This window comes from Aquila chrysaetos, chromosome 22 (genome assembly GCF_900496995.4).
Source record: "Aquila chrysaetos chrysaetos chromosome 22, bAquChr1.4, whole genome shotgun sequence".
Classification (NCBI taxonomy): Eukaryota; Metazoa; Chordata; class Aves; order Accipitriformes; family Accipitridae; genus Aquila; species Aquila chrysaetos.
The window spans coordinates 15,792,840-15,807,917 of NC_044025.1; the positions used below are offsets into that span (position 1 = coordinate 15,792,840).

General features: G+C 43.3%; 2 protein-coding genes across 4 annotated transcripts in view; both read left to right on the forward strand.

Moving 5' to 3' along the window:
* Window positions 1-2,375: 2,375 nt before the first annotated feature.
* LOC115334462 (homeobox protein ARX-like) lies at window positions 2,376-3,214 on the forward strand. Its single transcript, XM_029998597.1, has 3 exons — window positions 2,376-2,413; window positions 2,482-2,636; window positions 2,667-3,214. The coding sequence occupies exons 1-3, from the start codon at window positions 2,376-2,378 to the stop codon at window positions 3,011-3,013; spliced, it is 540 nt and encodes a 179-aa protein (XP_029854457.1). The 3' UTR covers window positions 3,014-3,214.
* RNF130 (ring finger protein 130) overlaps window positions 2,880-15,078 on the forward strand; it is a 55,237-nt gene continuing 43,038 nt past the window's right edge. Inside the window, exons 1-2 of one of the 3 annotated variants that reach the window (XM_029997797.2) lie at window positions 2,880-3,576; window positions 12,979-13,173. In XM_029997797.2, coding sequence (XP_029853657.1) covers window positions 3,315-3,576; window positions 12,979-13,173 — 457 coding nt within the window. In that variant the 5' untranslated portion in view covers window positions 2,880-3,314. The remainder of the gene's footprint in view (window positions 3,577-12,978; window positions 13,174-15,078) is intronic. The other 2 variants (XM_029997799.2, XM_029997796.2) reach the window with 2 other exon arrangements.

Genomic DNA, 15,078 nt, shown 5'->3' on the forward strand with positions numbered 1-15,078 from the left:
GGAGGCGCGGCGGCGGCGCCCCGCAGGTGGCGCCATCATCCTGGCGGCGGCCGCGGGGCCCGGGGCAGAGCCCGGGCGGGAAGATGGCGGCGGGTCGCTCCGCGGGCCTTTGGCAATGTAAAACCTGACAGGAAAGCGAAGGGCGGGTGTGAGTCACGGGCGGGATCTGGGTTGAAGGAAGTGTTGCGCGCCCGGGGAGCGCTGGAAATGGAACATAATGGATTTATGACCATTTCCCCCAAAAAATCACCAGGAGCTGGGGTGAAGCCTGAGGCGCGGCTCCCTCCTTGCCCTTGTGGTGACCTGCAAAGACCTCGGTGCCATTTGCCTGCCAAAAAAAAGGCCCCCTGAGGAGCGGCCACTGGCAGAGGCATGGCTGCCCTATGCAGGGTGGGGAGACGTGGTGATGTCCCCTCAGCTCCGGCTTCTCCACCACCATCCATCCCTTCATCCAGCTCCACCACCAATGAAAGCGGCCAAAAGGACCTTTTAATCTCCCCATCCAGGGACCCGTCCATCTGAGGAACGAAGAGATCGAAGCTGCTCTGATCACGAAATACCCTATTTTTGTGCATCCTGGAGCAGCGCTCGGCTGCTCTCCTGGGGTTCCTCTCCTGGGGCCACGAGCCCTCGGCCACTCCTCTCCTGCCTCCCAGCCTGTCCGTAGGAGAGGAGCGGCCGAGGGCTCGTGGCCCCGCGTGTGGCACAGAGCAACCTCCCGGCTCTTGTTCCGCGAGGAGGGATGGGACCAAGTGGACAGCCCTCACACAGGGAGTCGAGCACGGCAGACCACCCATCGCCGGCAGAAACGCAGCCCAGAGGAAACTGGACAGGGCAAAATGAAAAGCAGCTTTTTGTTGCGGTTAGAAAAGGGAACTGGGAAGTCACTGGGTGGGCCCTTCAGCTTTTTTTTGTTTCTAATGTGGCCAGTGAATATTTTCTCACTGCTTTTCAAAAGTGCTTTGAGATCCTTCTCTGAAGGTCAATGCAGTAATAGCAAGGAATCTTTCAGGTTCCTAGGACTCCCTGGCCCCTTCTGAGGACATTTCAGCAGTAAAGCACATCACTTTGCATCGAAATGATGCAGAGCTCTTACTGCTGAAAAATCAAACTACTGTCTGCACTGCAAGAACAACAGCTCCAAAACATGTTGTGCACGGTGCAGTATCAGTGTGTTTACCACAACTCTCACCCTCTGGCTGGGGTGAAAGTTTGGGTGAAATGTTGAGGGGCCATTAATGGCACCTGGTTCCTCACCCAGCATTAACCAAGAAGAGCAAAATTAAATTTAAAAAACGTGGAGGCAGAACGTTCAGCTGCCGTTTCAGAAGCATTTCCTGGATTGTACTGACATTTCTACAGAGCTTTTCATAAACAGCTTCTCAGAGGATTTTACAGAGCCAGACACTACATGCCTTTAGCAGAGCCCATAGGTCCACTCTGCTCCAAGATGCAGGTTTGCAAGCCTGCTGCTTTCCTTGGGAATGGCACGGGTCTCTCCAAGGGCAGGATTACAACCACCACTTGCATCTCAACGAAATAAACAGACTGTGCTTTGATGGTGTTATCTTACATGCGCATGTGACCAGGTGCATCACAAATGGATAAATTACAAAACCTTCCAAAAGAGAACAGTTTAATAAGATACTTAGGTTAAACACCAGACTTATCGCAGGGCCCTCCCGAGCAGCTGGGGAAGTCACCAAGGAGACCGTATCTGAAAAGAACAGCAGCACAGCTATTTGTTCAGAAATTTAGAAAATATCCTAACTCACAGCCCTGCAGTACTTGTTTTCTTTGCCACAAATAATTTGCAGATAGTTTGCCTTTCAAAGTCCAAGGCAGCCATTACGTTATTTCGTTACATCTCTGAACAGGCTTAAATCCTTAAACTATGACGACAGTTAAAGACAGAGTAACTCATCAAGTCCTGTTTTACAGTATTTCATGGGATTAATGTTTATTTAAACATTTGAGTAAGATTTCCCATTCTAGTACACCAGAAGTGAGTAGCTCTGAATTGGGTAGAGTGACCACATCCTGACACAGAGGCTGTGTTCCTGCCCCAACAGCCCTTTCAGCGTTAACTAGACAGACTGAACACACTCCACCTCTTTTTCACACATACAGCCCTTTTTCCCCCCATTTCAGAGACCCTTCTAAACCGCCTCTTCCTATCTTTTTGATGGCCAGCGCTCCCGATCTGGAAATTAAAGACGCCGAGGAGCCACGGGAGCCCGTATGTGTCCCTACATCTAATTCCTTGAAGAACCGCGGGTCGCTAGAGCCAAGCGTTCCTTACAGACGTCGCTGAGGCACCAGGAGCGGCCAGGCCCGGGCACAGCCTCCTCCGCGCCCCAGCTCCCACCACCGCCATGGCCGCCCCGCTCCACGCTGCCACGCCCCCAGTGACGTCATTACAGAACACCCCGCCCCATCCCGCTAACCCCGCCCCCTCACGGGCGTGGCTTTCGCTCCTAGCCCCGCCTCTCGCCCTCGTGGCGCTGGGCGGGGCGTGACGCGCCTGCGCAGTGTGAGGAGCGCCGGGCTGCAGTCGAGGCGCCGGGCGCGGAGCCGGCGGCTTGAGAGCGGCGCGGCTGTGGGAAGGCGCGGGGGGCCCGGCCGCCCCCGGGACGGGACAAGCCGAACCGAACCGAGCCTAGCCTAGCCTAGCCTAGCCTGGAGCGGCGGCCACCCGCTGCGGCTGCCGGCCCGGGCAGCGGGATGCGCCGCCCGCCGCACTAAGGCGGCGACGAGCCCCGAGGCGAAGCGAGGCGGTGCAGCGCGCCGAGCCGAGCCCAGCCTGAGGCGAGCCCCGCGGCCGTGTGTGAGCGCGACTGAGGCGGCGGCGGCGGCGGCGGCGGCTCCTGCCGGCGGCTTCCTCGGGGCCGTCGCGGGGCTGTGCGGAGAGGGGGCCGCGGCGCCGCCCCCGCCTCCTCCCCTCGCCCGGCACGGGCAGAGGCAGGTGGGCGGCCGGGGCTCCCCCGCGGCGGCGGGCGGGCGGGCGGCATGAGCGCGGCGCCCTGAGGGGCCGGCGGAGAGGGGGTCGCCCCGAGCAGCCTCCCCCCCACCCCGGGGGGCCGCGTTCGACGGATCGGACTCGGCCGGGACCTGCCATGACTCCGCTGGCTCCTCCCATGGCATGAGCCCGTGCTCTCCTCCCCCCCCTCCGCCTGCTTTCGGTCTTTCTCCGCTCCTGGGCTGTCAGATGGGATAAAATACACCCGGGCGTGTGGGGCTCGGCGCTGCCGCGAGGGAGCGGGGGGAGCGGCGGAGGCAACCGGTGACGGCCGTCGGCTCGCCCGGAGTCGAAGATGAGCTGGCGGTGGGCTCGCCAGCACCGGAACGGCGGCTCCTCCGTCCTGCTGCTCCTGCTGCTCTGGCACTGCTGGGTCCGGCCGGCCGGCGCCGACAACGCCAGCCAGGCGTACTACACCGCCCTCATCAACGTGACGGTGCTGAGCCCCGAGCGGGGCGGCCCCACGCTGCTGAGGATCGACCGCGGCCGCTACGGGCAGGATTCCCCCAAGGTGGAGGTGAAGGGCCTGCTGGTGGCTCCCGTCCCCATCAACGGAGGTAACGCTTCCTTCGCAGCCGTCGGTCGCTTGCTGTCGGGTGCCTCCTCCGCAAGGCCTTTGTCTGAGCTTTGCAGATTTTCCTAGAGAGCTCTGACAAACGAGGAGGAAGAACTTGCCCGGAGGAAAATTAAAAAAAAAAAAAAAAAAAGAAAAAATCCATGATCTGAGAGCGCTGGCTTTAATAAGGACTCTGTGAAGCATGGTGTGTTTCCCAGCATAGATGCGAGCAGGCTAGTCCTATTGAGCGATGAAGGTGTTATTTCTAAACTAATTCCAGAGAGTCGGTAGCGATAGTTAACAGGATTTGGTGTCAGCGTTGCCATGAATCTCGGAACAGCTGCATAGCTATCTCACCGTGATAGATATGCATCTGGATGGCTTTTGGAGCTGCACGAAGTCATGGTTGTTCAGTGTACATTTCTTAAAAATGCTGTTTAAGCTGTCCATCGAGACATGGAAGGACTGAAGCCGTCAAGCTGTTACTCTTGTGGCCAGTCCAAAAGGCACTTGTTTGCGGTACTGAACGCTGTGTAGTGCTTTCAAATAAGTTTTCTTTTTATTAAGTGAAGCTGTTGTCCATTGATTGTTTTTTGACAAATGTTGGGTTTTATAGAGAGCACTAATTTAAACAAGTGAGAGTATTGTCTTGATTTCTGCATGAAATGAAATCAACTGCTTTAGTCATAGTGATGTGGTTTTAGGAGTATCTTATTTTGAAAACCCTTCTTAACATTATCTAAACTGCCATCTTTAAGAAATGGATCAGTTGATGGATCACAGTGGTCCCAACCTGTCTCCTGGACACTAAACCTCTGAATAATGCATTAAGTGAAATAATGTAGTCAGTTAAGACTAGACTGTTAAGTGGTGAATATTAAGAGTAAGTGGTGAATATTAAGAGTTTTTTAGAAGAATTGATAAGGCAGAACTACTGTATTATTAAAAGCTTTTGAGAATTTACCAAATCTTAAGATCAGGAAAATACTTTGATGTTTCTTCAGAACAAAATGCATCGTGCTAGGCAGCCTGCTATAAGCTTCTAGTATGTATGAAGCAGACTGCATCAGCAGATGCTTGCCAGTTTAATTGAAGCTCAGCTTTGTTAGCTTTACAAAGTGTTAACTAGAATATATTAATTCAGCATATTTTGGGGTGGAAGGGTGAGGAAGCAGAAATCGTTGAGTAAGTCTATTGTAAAATGATTTTCATTTGTACTTCAAATCCTACCTTCACCATGCTCTCGCAGTCAGCTATCATCAAATATGCTCAGTCTTTCTTCTGCTTCCTGGTATTCCTCACTTAAACACAGACACCCCAACCGCCATATGAAATCGGGAGGCTGTCCTGAAAGTGTTAGGCACGTAAACACTGTTTTGCAAGTAGTAGTTTTAGGGTTTTTAAAACTGCTGTCTTTTATTATATCCAAGGTACCAAAATGCTTGATTTTTTTTTAGTAGCTACATTATTTGTCAATAAAAACTTTTGATATTAATTACTTTTTAACCTGCTTCTGTAACTTTTTCTGCTTTCTTCTGATATGGTCTTCACTAAAGTGTGATGAAAACATTGAGGAAGGCTGACAGCATTTTCACTGGAAGCTAGTAAGGAGAGAAGAGCTAAATAAAATTGAGCAGTCCATAAGCAGCATTTTTATACCTTACTGCTAAGTATTATGATTAATAACTTCTGTGAGGAAGCACAGCAGGAATCATGAAAGTGCACACCTCAATTTCTGCAGTTTTGACATGCTGCAGTCATTAAAGCTTTGCCATCAGTTGTTGGGGAGATTCAGTTTTGTCCTTCTGTTTGTCAACAGAAGACTGTTAAAGCAAAGACTGCAGCAGTTGTCTTCCTTGAAAGTTCTTCTGAATTGTTCTATGTAGGTTGTTATATAGTACACATTTTATTTGAATTTTGCCAAGGCGCGCTTCATCTGGCTTAAAAATATTTCATGTAGTAGGAGAGACTAGAATATCTTATGCTTTTAGTTAAGATGTTCTTGAATGCTTAAGGGTCTTATGTTTGTATTCTGCTTTTTTCTATCTAGCTCTGATAAGACGATGCTGTCATGCTGCAAGTAATTGCTCTAATGCCTTTTTATCAGCCTGCTAATATTGCTGTAGAACTTGTTTGCAAAATGTTTTTTTCTGATAGCTCTTAACACGAGTAGCTAGCATCAGCCTCTGCTGTTAAAGCAGTAAATGCTCTACCCCAGTTCTCATGTATCCTAAGAAGAAACGACTCTACAACTGTTAACAACTATATCTGAAGATACCTTGACTTTGAAAGTGCTTTGATGTCAAGCATTCACCCATTTATGGGCTATCCCTTGAAATTTCCACAGACGTGGGTCATCTGTTAGCACCTTAATGGTGTAGACTGGGGCATCCATGTTTTCGAGCTGAAATGTCCTTAATGTCACATTTTTGCGTGCTGTGTTAAGAAAGGATTCATTGCCTGCAGGGAAATAAATGAATTTACTAATTCAAGATTTGGGGCCCATGATCTGCTGCTGAACGTACACCATTCGTAATAGCACAGCCTGTGATTTTAAGTGGTGTGCTCTGCAGTGGTTTTTTGTTAACGTGTTCTTGATTATGCCCAATATTTTATATACTATTTTTGAAGTTGCCAGTCTATGTGATTACACATCCTTTAAATCTTAGTGCAGAATGATATTTCAATTGCTTCTCCTGTTTCTTTAGCAGAATTCCTTTAATCAAATTCAACCTTGTCATGTTAATACATGTATTAAAACTCCCTTTTCTTTTTATAGACCTCTGTATGAAATTGATACTGGCTTTCAAAAGCGATGTTCCCCTGCAAGTGATACGGCAGTAATTCACATGACCGCTTGTGAATGTGACTGGTGAAAGTGTAGCTCCAGCAAGCTGTCGGTCACAGTTGCCACTGGGTGTAAATACAGCACCTGTGTACGCATCTCTCCAAGTGCATTAAATACACCATAGCTGCAGAGTTTCTCTATTAATCTCTCTTCCGTTCTTCCACTTCTAGTTCCTTTTCTTACTTCCTTTAACTTGTTAGTCTTTTGTCATGACTTAAATAATTTCCTATTAGAAGAGCTTTTTAAACAGGTTCTGGATATGAAGATTATCAGAAAATGCTTCTCTCATTCTGCATGGAAGGGTAATAGCAAAATGCATCTTCACAGCCTGATGCAGCTTTTCTGATAATTTAGTTCAGGTTTATATCATCTCTTTGGTGATGTTATTGAGCATTTCTCATTCAGTCCTGTCCTCAGTTATTTGTGACTTTCTGGAACCGTGCATTTCAGCGCAAACTTCTCACCGTAGCTGCCTAGGTACTTGTGGCAGTGTCTGTACATGCACTGTGTAAGCGTTCAGCCCTGTGCCACTCTATTGACCTCTGTCTTAAGCATCTTTGGTATTAGGTGCCTGACACCAGTTGTGGTGCTGACCTTTAGGTGTCAGGCATACTCCTCTTGCTATGACAAACCAAACCAGAAGCCATCAAAAACAAACTTTAACAGTTCTTGGTAGAAACTTTGGCTTAGTTCCCTCAAAAATGTTCTCCATGGTGAACAGGACTCTTCTGTAACTGTTGAATCTGGGTTATTCCATGTCTTTCTGGGTTTGGATGCAGAGTTGAGGAGTAGAGTCCTGTGTCCTCTCAAAGTCCCCTCGCAGATGGTCGGACCTTGCCAGGAGGTGAGGTTTTGTGCAGCTTGGGTAGCGGAGATGCAGGCAGCGTGATTAGGACTGAAGATGGGACTGATAGGAAGTTAAATAGCAGCAGACTCAAAGCCAAACGTTAGGACTCGCTGAGCCAATAGGCCAGGAATGAGGGGGTGGAAAGGGACTGGAGTCTAAAGGGCGTGTGGGGAGGTGATGGTTGTATGAAAGCTGCATTGGAGAAAGAGCTCATTGAAAGGGGAGATCCCTGCTGAAGGGGTAGGAGGGTTGTGGCTGGGCAAGGAGACTGAGAATTTGAGGAAAAATGTATGTTAGAAAAAGGTGGAAGTAGGGAAGAAATAATATTGGCACAGCGTTAGGAATGGAGGTGTATCTTGGCATGGTACTGTAAGTATATCATTTTGTAGCATCTGACACTTCATAAACATGTTGTGTGAACAAGTTTTAGCTGCAGAAGGTTTAAAATGCCAGTTTCCTGGTAACTGTGGAGCTTTAGGTAACATTCAGACCGAATTTTGTGTTCCTTTCTGGCCCAGAATCCAAAACAATAAGCTGTAGGAAAATGCAACAAGCAAATACATCAATAGAGTAGTGGAAGAAAAATCTTGTGCCATGCATCTTTTACCATTGGTCTCAGTATCCAGCCTAATTAGTAGTTACTAATTGATAACAAAAGTGGAGGTTATATATTGGAGTTTATAGCCAAAATTGTGGTATACTTACTGAGCTAACAAGATTAAATCTGAACTATTACGGGACTCTTACAAGCTTCAGTGATTTTCTTTTGTTTAACTTAGTCCCTGAAACAAGATTACCTCTTGTTCAAAGAGTTTCTTTTAGTGTTAAAGCCAGCTTTAGTCAAAGCAATTACCTGAAATAGCTCTTGAAAATAAAATATTGCTGTACATAACTCATTGACATAACTTTTAAAAAGTGGAAATTATAAGTGGCTTGAATAAGGACTATATTGATAATAACGCAAGTAGTAATGCATTGAAAGAAAAGATATATACTACACATATTAAACCCTAATGGGACAGCAAATAACTAGTACCCTTTGTTGAAATAAGAATCAACCAGTGCTGCTGTGTAAATTCTGTAAATTTGCCAGCTGAATTCCTTTTGTGGAAATTTTATCACAGGATTATAATTAACGTGTTGCACAAGGCTGGCTGTTTTGCCAGTCAGGTGTGCTACGTAGCACCTGCCTGGGCAGTGCCTGCTGGAGGGAGGGAGTGCTTTGGGGCACAGGCTGCATGGGACTGCATCTGCCCCTGTGCTGTTTTCTTTCCCAACGAGTCTCTTGATCTGCTGCCCCTCAAAATATTGGTGGTGTCCCTCCACCTGTTGTATTACAGTGATTGAAGGTCAGACTTTAAAATGATTTCTGTATGTGTAGCTGAGACACACCACCTCTGGCAACTGTTGCTGGCTTCAGAGCATAGAGTATTAGCTAAGATGCAATCAATATCAAGGTTTCTGACCTTTTTTTTTTAAAAAAAGAAAAAAAACCATGGAATAAAATAGTTAATGCTCAGGGTGTGGGATCATGGCACTGGTCCTTTTCTGTGAAAAGGGGACAAAGTCTGATAACAGTCAATGCAGCAACCTTGGCTGAAGTGGGACGTCACAGCTACATTCTAAGTAGTGGAAGAGCAACATAAAGGCACAGTATATGAGAGAAAGCAAATCCAGTCACAGTTCAGAAGTAGAAGGAGACAGTCTGCATTCAGGCAGGTGCGTGCTTACTTCTGACAAAGCCTCTGACAGCTAAGCTATTAATTTCATTTTTGCTACCACAAAATGGCTATCCCTCTTACAGGGGGAAGGCTAAAGGACCTGGCCAAGCAATTGGAAAAGATGAGGACGAAAGTACTGTTGCTATTCTAATGTAATCTTGCCAATACTACTTCAGTAGTTGAATAAGCCTGGTTGGATCTATTGCATTATTAACTTACTTTCACATGAATCCTTAAAATGCTGTCACAAACATTAGTCCTTTAGCAGGAAGCGCTCTTGAATTTAAAAACAATGCTTAAAGAGAAACAGTTATATGCAAGTTGAGCACTCCTGTGTGTTCTGCAGGAGGAAACTGAAGCTTTCCAAAAGTCGAGAATAAAGATGCAGGCTAACGGTAGATGCTTAAATCGCAGCTGATTCCTCTGTTAAGAGACTCTTTGGTGTTGGGGCTTACAGTAGGAAGGGGATATATTTACAACCACATTGTACATAGCTCTTTAACCCAGCAGGCTGCCACTTCTAACAGAAAATTGGTTTTTTGCCAACACATTCATGGTACATAGGTAGACATGGAGAAAGGAAAGGCAGAGTAAATAACTTATATTTCAAATAAGCCAGAAGAGTAGCACACCTATAGGGAAACATACTTAGATGGCTTTCTCTATGCTTATCTGCTGAAATTATGGAATTACATGAGTGACTTCTGATCATATCTTTTTATGTGCAAGTAATTTGTTTTAGAGTAACTTTAATTTAATGTGAAGTTGCTTTTCATTCTGGCATGGACATCATCCAGGTAATACTTGCAAGCCCTAGTCTTTTAGGTCCTAATTGGACTTTGGACAGCAGACCATAGATGGCATGATAATGGAGAGCTATCGATGATGATTCTTGCTGACACTATTCTTTATCTATGTCCCTTACAAAGCCAACTGATGTGCCTGGTACGTTAGGTGTGTAGCAGATGTTTTATTTTAGCCAGCTCGCTATGCTAGAAGGGTGACTGTGATTATAAGACTTTCATTCTTTTCAGAGTATTAAGTCTACTGAAAAGACGAGCAGAAAAAGTCAGACTTTCCACTATTGTTCCTGAACTTTCTTCAGTTAAAAGTGAAAAGATTACTTAACATTTGTATGGTGTAATAGGATGCTAATGTAAAGAAATGTGGGTTGTAACTTTTTATTAAATCTCAAGTGACTTGCAGTTACTCAGTTCAGGTTTATCTAAAGCAACCAGATTTTCCGTAATGTTTTTGTATTATTTAAATAGTACTAAAAGAATATTGTCAGCTGTTAATTTTTCATCGGGACATACTGAAGCTACCTAGTCAGGAATAACATGCTGTATGCATTTGAGTGGTGTTTGTTGGTCTATATCTGGAAAGCTTTTATCTCTTAGTATCTTGTTTCCTAATCCTGTTGCTCTATCCAGTAACATTTCATAGCTCTGTCCACAGCTGAAAGAGACTTTGATCTTGACCATGTAGAAAATTTTGTACTACGTTTCCCACAGATGTGATTTCTGTTATCTCTTACTGCTTTCTCTGTCAGTTTTTATATTTGTATGGCTTGAAATTTTTAGCTTAAAGGTGCCTACATAAATTTTTGTAAAACTAAACTATGTGACAGACTTTTGAGAATGCTGCCTCCCTTTATAAGGTGCCTTTTGCCTTTTATTGCTTTTATGATTTTTTCATTCTAATAGCCAGTGGCCCTATTTGTGGCCATTTTTGTTTTCACTTGGTATTTTAGTTTTGAGCATGATTGTACTGAAGCAAACTGTACATAATCCATAGGATTACTGCTCTTCATCCATCTCATATTTTAAGTAAATTTATGTTGGCCATAGTGTCTACTTTCAGAGTTATTTTTGGCAGTTTGAGGAGATTCTGTGGAATTGTGGCTGTTTATTGAATGGTATTTTCCAAAGGATGTATCACACCTGAGATTTTTTTAATCTGATCTCACTGGGGAGGGATGGGTTTTTTAGCTTTCAAGGCTTGAGAAACTTACTATCACAGTCTGCTGGTGCTTTCCCCCGCTCACATTTTTAAGTGGAAACATTCTGGAGAAGGGGGAAGTATGCATTGAACTGCTTTTGTCTTAACAGAGGACATCAAGGTTGGTTGCACATGTGCCATGTTACGGTTCTGTCACATTTTCAAAAAGGACTATAATTCCTTTAAAAAAAATGTACTGTTCTCTTAAATTTAAGACTATAAAGGCAAGCTACAAAAGTGCAGTTGATATGGAAGTGCACTCCTATGATCATTGCTGTTCATGATGGCCCTCACCAGTGCTCCAAAACAATGTGTATGCATCAGTGCTAGCTAGCAATTTCCAAAGGGATTTGAGTAATAATGTCAGGGAAATGGATGAAAATACGCTATAAAATTTGGCTTCAGGCATCTATATTTCAGATTTTCCCTGATCCCTGTATAGAACAAAAGCGTAAATACAAAAATACAGCCAATAGCCCTTCATGTCTGAAATGTCTAATACAGCCTTGAAAAACAATTGTGAAAAGGATGTGCTTCTATCTGGCTCCCCACCCTCCTTCCAGGGGAACAGGGAGAGGCACTTCTTGTCCAAATTAAGAGATGCAACGACTTCCTGTATGACTGCCACAATATAGATTCATCTGCACTAGTTTTCTTTAGGCAAGCAAAAGATTTTCTTTCTTGTTTCAGAAAAGACCCTTTAGCTATTTGAATCTCCTTTGTTATAGGTTTTAACCTGAGCTTTGTTAAGCTGAGAGTGCTTAAAAAGATCTTTTGTTTTGTTTCTAGCTAATATGTTAAACTGGATATTTTTTGTGGTAGATCTCTTGCTGAAATCTCATAGTCTGTGCTGAAGAACTCGTTTCTTTTAAAAGGAGAAAATTATGGGACACTTCATTTGAATTGCTCTTATGAACTGTAATGTTTTCAGAGTTGTTATGCAAGTAAATTGTTTGTTGTGAAAAATCACTGTTTATCTGAACCATTTTTAGTAGCCAAAGATTCTTACATTCTTGGCATTTGAAAGGGTAAATATATTTGTATTATGAGATACTGTTAGCTCTAAATTTCTAAAGTCCTTTAATGATATTACCAGTGTATCAGACTAAACTGCCTGTTTCCAGTTGTGTAAACAGAAATGTCTTTCATCAGTTTCAGCTGCTGTACTGTGAAGTTATCTTCCGTGTTGCATTTTGTGCCTTTTGTACATAGCTCTGTGTGGGTTTGGGCTGTTGAGGGTACATTACAGCATCAGAAAGGACAAAAGAGATTTGCATACTGTTGAATTCAGACATCTGGCATTTGCCATTTCTGTTACTCTTCTTTATACCATTAATACCTGTTTAGCTGTCAACTTGAGTGCATCATGTTTGCAAAACCGTTTGTTTCTCTATGAATTTGAATGCACTTCCTTGTAGACAAAATGTGCATACATAAAAAGCTGATGTTGGCTGCTGGGGTTTTACAAGATCAGCTTTTAATACTGTCCTTTTTTACAGTAGCCTGCACATGGTAGATAACTCTGAAATCTTGTTTTCATAGCCTCCTTTGTTTAGTTGTATTTCCCACTGCAGTGGTATTTATGACTGTGTTAGGAAAAAAAAGTTATATTCCCCAGAATGACTGATAAACAGCTGTTTTGTAAATGCCTATAGCATATGAACCATATTCTAATGTTTTTCAGCCTCTAGGCAGGTATTGATTCAAATGTGAATTCATTGTTCTAGCTGCACTAGAGTTAAAAATAGCTTGTGTTAGTGAGCCTAATTCTCAGGCATATAGTCACAGCTTTAAATGTGTAAGACTTGGGGTTTTTTAAGACTTTTTTTTTTATAAGAATACAGTTATTTTTAAGCTTTATAAGCGTGAGGATAGTGGCTTCCTAGTGCATAACAGTTGAGTAATTCAGCAAAACTTGGAGTTAGTTTTTTCTTTTTTGCCTGTTTGAACAAATTGCCATCTGTGTAAATGTATTTCCCATTTCAGTTGCAGATCGCCTGGGCTGTGACCCTCGAACACGTTTCCAAGTTCCACCAAACACCAAGCAGTGGATTGCTTTATTACAGCGAGGAAACTGTACATTTAGAGAGAAAATACTGCGAGCAGCTTCACATAATGCCACAGCTGTGGTCATTTACAACAATATATCCAGTGAAGAACCTGTCACAATGACTCATCAAGGTAAATAAAACGTGATCTCTTTCACTATAATTCTTTTTTGCCCAAGTACTCTTTTGCCATATAAACTATTGCTAAAGAGCTCTTGGCAGCACACAGATGCTATTTGAAATAGCCTGTTCTCTGATGATTACATGTATGCAATATAGCAAAATAAGCCAATAATTCTGAAAAATTATTTTCCTTCAGCGTACATTTTATCCAATGTGGAACACTTTCCTCTGTGGTGGGAATATGGGTGTTTTGGAGTGAGGAAGTATCTGTAAGATCTTAGGAGCAGTCTGTTTCAAACCTTTCTGAAGAAGAAAAGCTAATGTATAATGGAAGGTCTAGAATTTTACAAAGCATCTGTACCTGAAGAATTTTTATAGTAGCGTGTCTTCAACTGGCTGTTATGGTGGGGACTTTCAAATGTTAATAGTTATATCATGCAAGCTCAGATCCTGCTTTTTTTAATGACAGTTCACAGAGGGTTCTCTTTCTATGATGTGTCTTTTGTTGATTCCTGTATGGCACTCAAACTTAGTAATTTGGAGAGCAGTTGCCTCCAAATTGTCTAGAAAAAGACTATTGCTGGTTTAGAATAATGCTGAAAATCTGGATTTCTACAGATTTCTACTTTTTTTAGGGCTATCTGTGTAAAATTGTGCTGTCACTAGTGGGTTACTTTAGCCAGTGGGAGCCTCATATGTAAACATTTTCCTTGGTTAAAAATTATTTTCACAATTCTGATAACTACATTGTTCATTTTCCCAGAAGGTTTTCTCAATTTGGAATTATTTAGCTTAATCAGAAAAGGCATATATCTATATTTGTTGGCTGTACTGCTGGCTGGTTTTTTTTTTTTTTTTCGTAGAATATCTTCAGTCCCTTTTCTTTAAGCATAGGGTGTTGCTTGGAAACTGGAATTTCCTAATTATTGCTCTGCATATTGTCATACAATTAGAATTGAATTCTTTTACTAAGGTCCTACGGTTGCTTCTTTCTTTCTTTTTTTACAAGGGTAAAGTCTTGTGGCTGCTTCTGGTTTAGTGGCATTTGACCTTGCCATTTCTATATACCACAGGAATTTTCCAGGGAGATTTTGACCCCTGTGTAGCAATTCAAAGCCTGTTGACAATCCATTTTTATCTTGGGTATCTTCCTTAGACACTTTTGCAAATAATCTGCAGGTAAAAAGTCCCATATTCTAGTGAAATGCTTTTTACCACCTTCCTTTTGTCTTTTTTTGCCACTTTTCTCTCTACTGGTGTAGTACCCTCCTAAACCTTCAGCTCTGGTCTCTTTTTGAAATACCTGTAAGATTGTAAGGTCTGCAGTCTGTTTAGCAATGGTTTGTGACTTCTTTGGCCTGGAATGCCTTATCGTGGCAGAAAAAAAGGCTACCAATAACAAACAACACAGCTCTAGTGTTGTTTGCTCTAATACGTGTTAAACGATATAATGGGTTTGATTATAATTTTAGGTTCTGGTAGATTGCAATGATGTCTCGAGTTATAAAACATGAGAGCTGCTGTGGGTAGAAAGGTGTCTTCTAAGCTAGCCAGGCAACTGTTTGGATACTTGGATATTTGGAAAAAAAGCTAATACTGTCTTCAGCATGTTGACTTCCAAATATTTACTCTTACTCATGGCAAGCTTTAAAAAAGTGTTAATTACTGGAGATGATGCATATTTTATCTTTGAGTATTTGAGATGCTGGTTTTTAGCTGCATGTACTCAGTCACTGGTGTACTGGAATCTCTGTCACTGATTTGGGCTGTAGGCCCTATCTCAAAATTAATATTGGACTTGCAGTGTTCAAACGATGTGACAGACTAAAAGTAATTAGAAATGAAGTACCACCTTAGTACCACACTGTAATAAAGAGGAATGTCGCTCCACAGCTTTTGTTTTGATTGCATTATG

What these genes read in the sequence shown, in the direction of transcription:
- LOC115334462 (XM_029998597.1), top strand. Translation starts at nt 2,376, where the DNA reads ATGGCCGCCCCGCTCCACGCTGCCACGCCCCCAGTGAC. An exon ending in GCTGCCACGCCCCCAGTGAC is followed by an intron (nt 2,414 to 2,481) that starts GTCATTACAGAA and finishes TTTCGCTCCTAG; the next exon opens with CCCCGCCTCTCGCCCTCGTG. An exon ending in GCCCGGCCGCCCCCGGGACG is followed by an intron (nt 2,637 to 2,666) that starts GGACAAGCCGAA and finishes CGAGCCTAGCCT; the next exon opens with AGCCTAGCCTAGCCTGGAGC.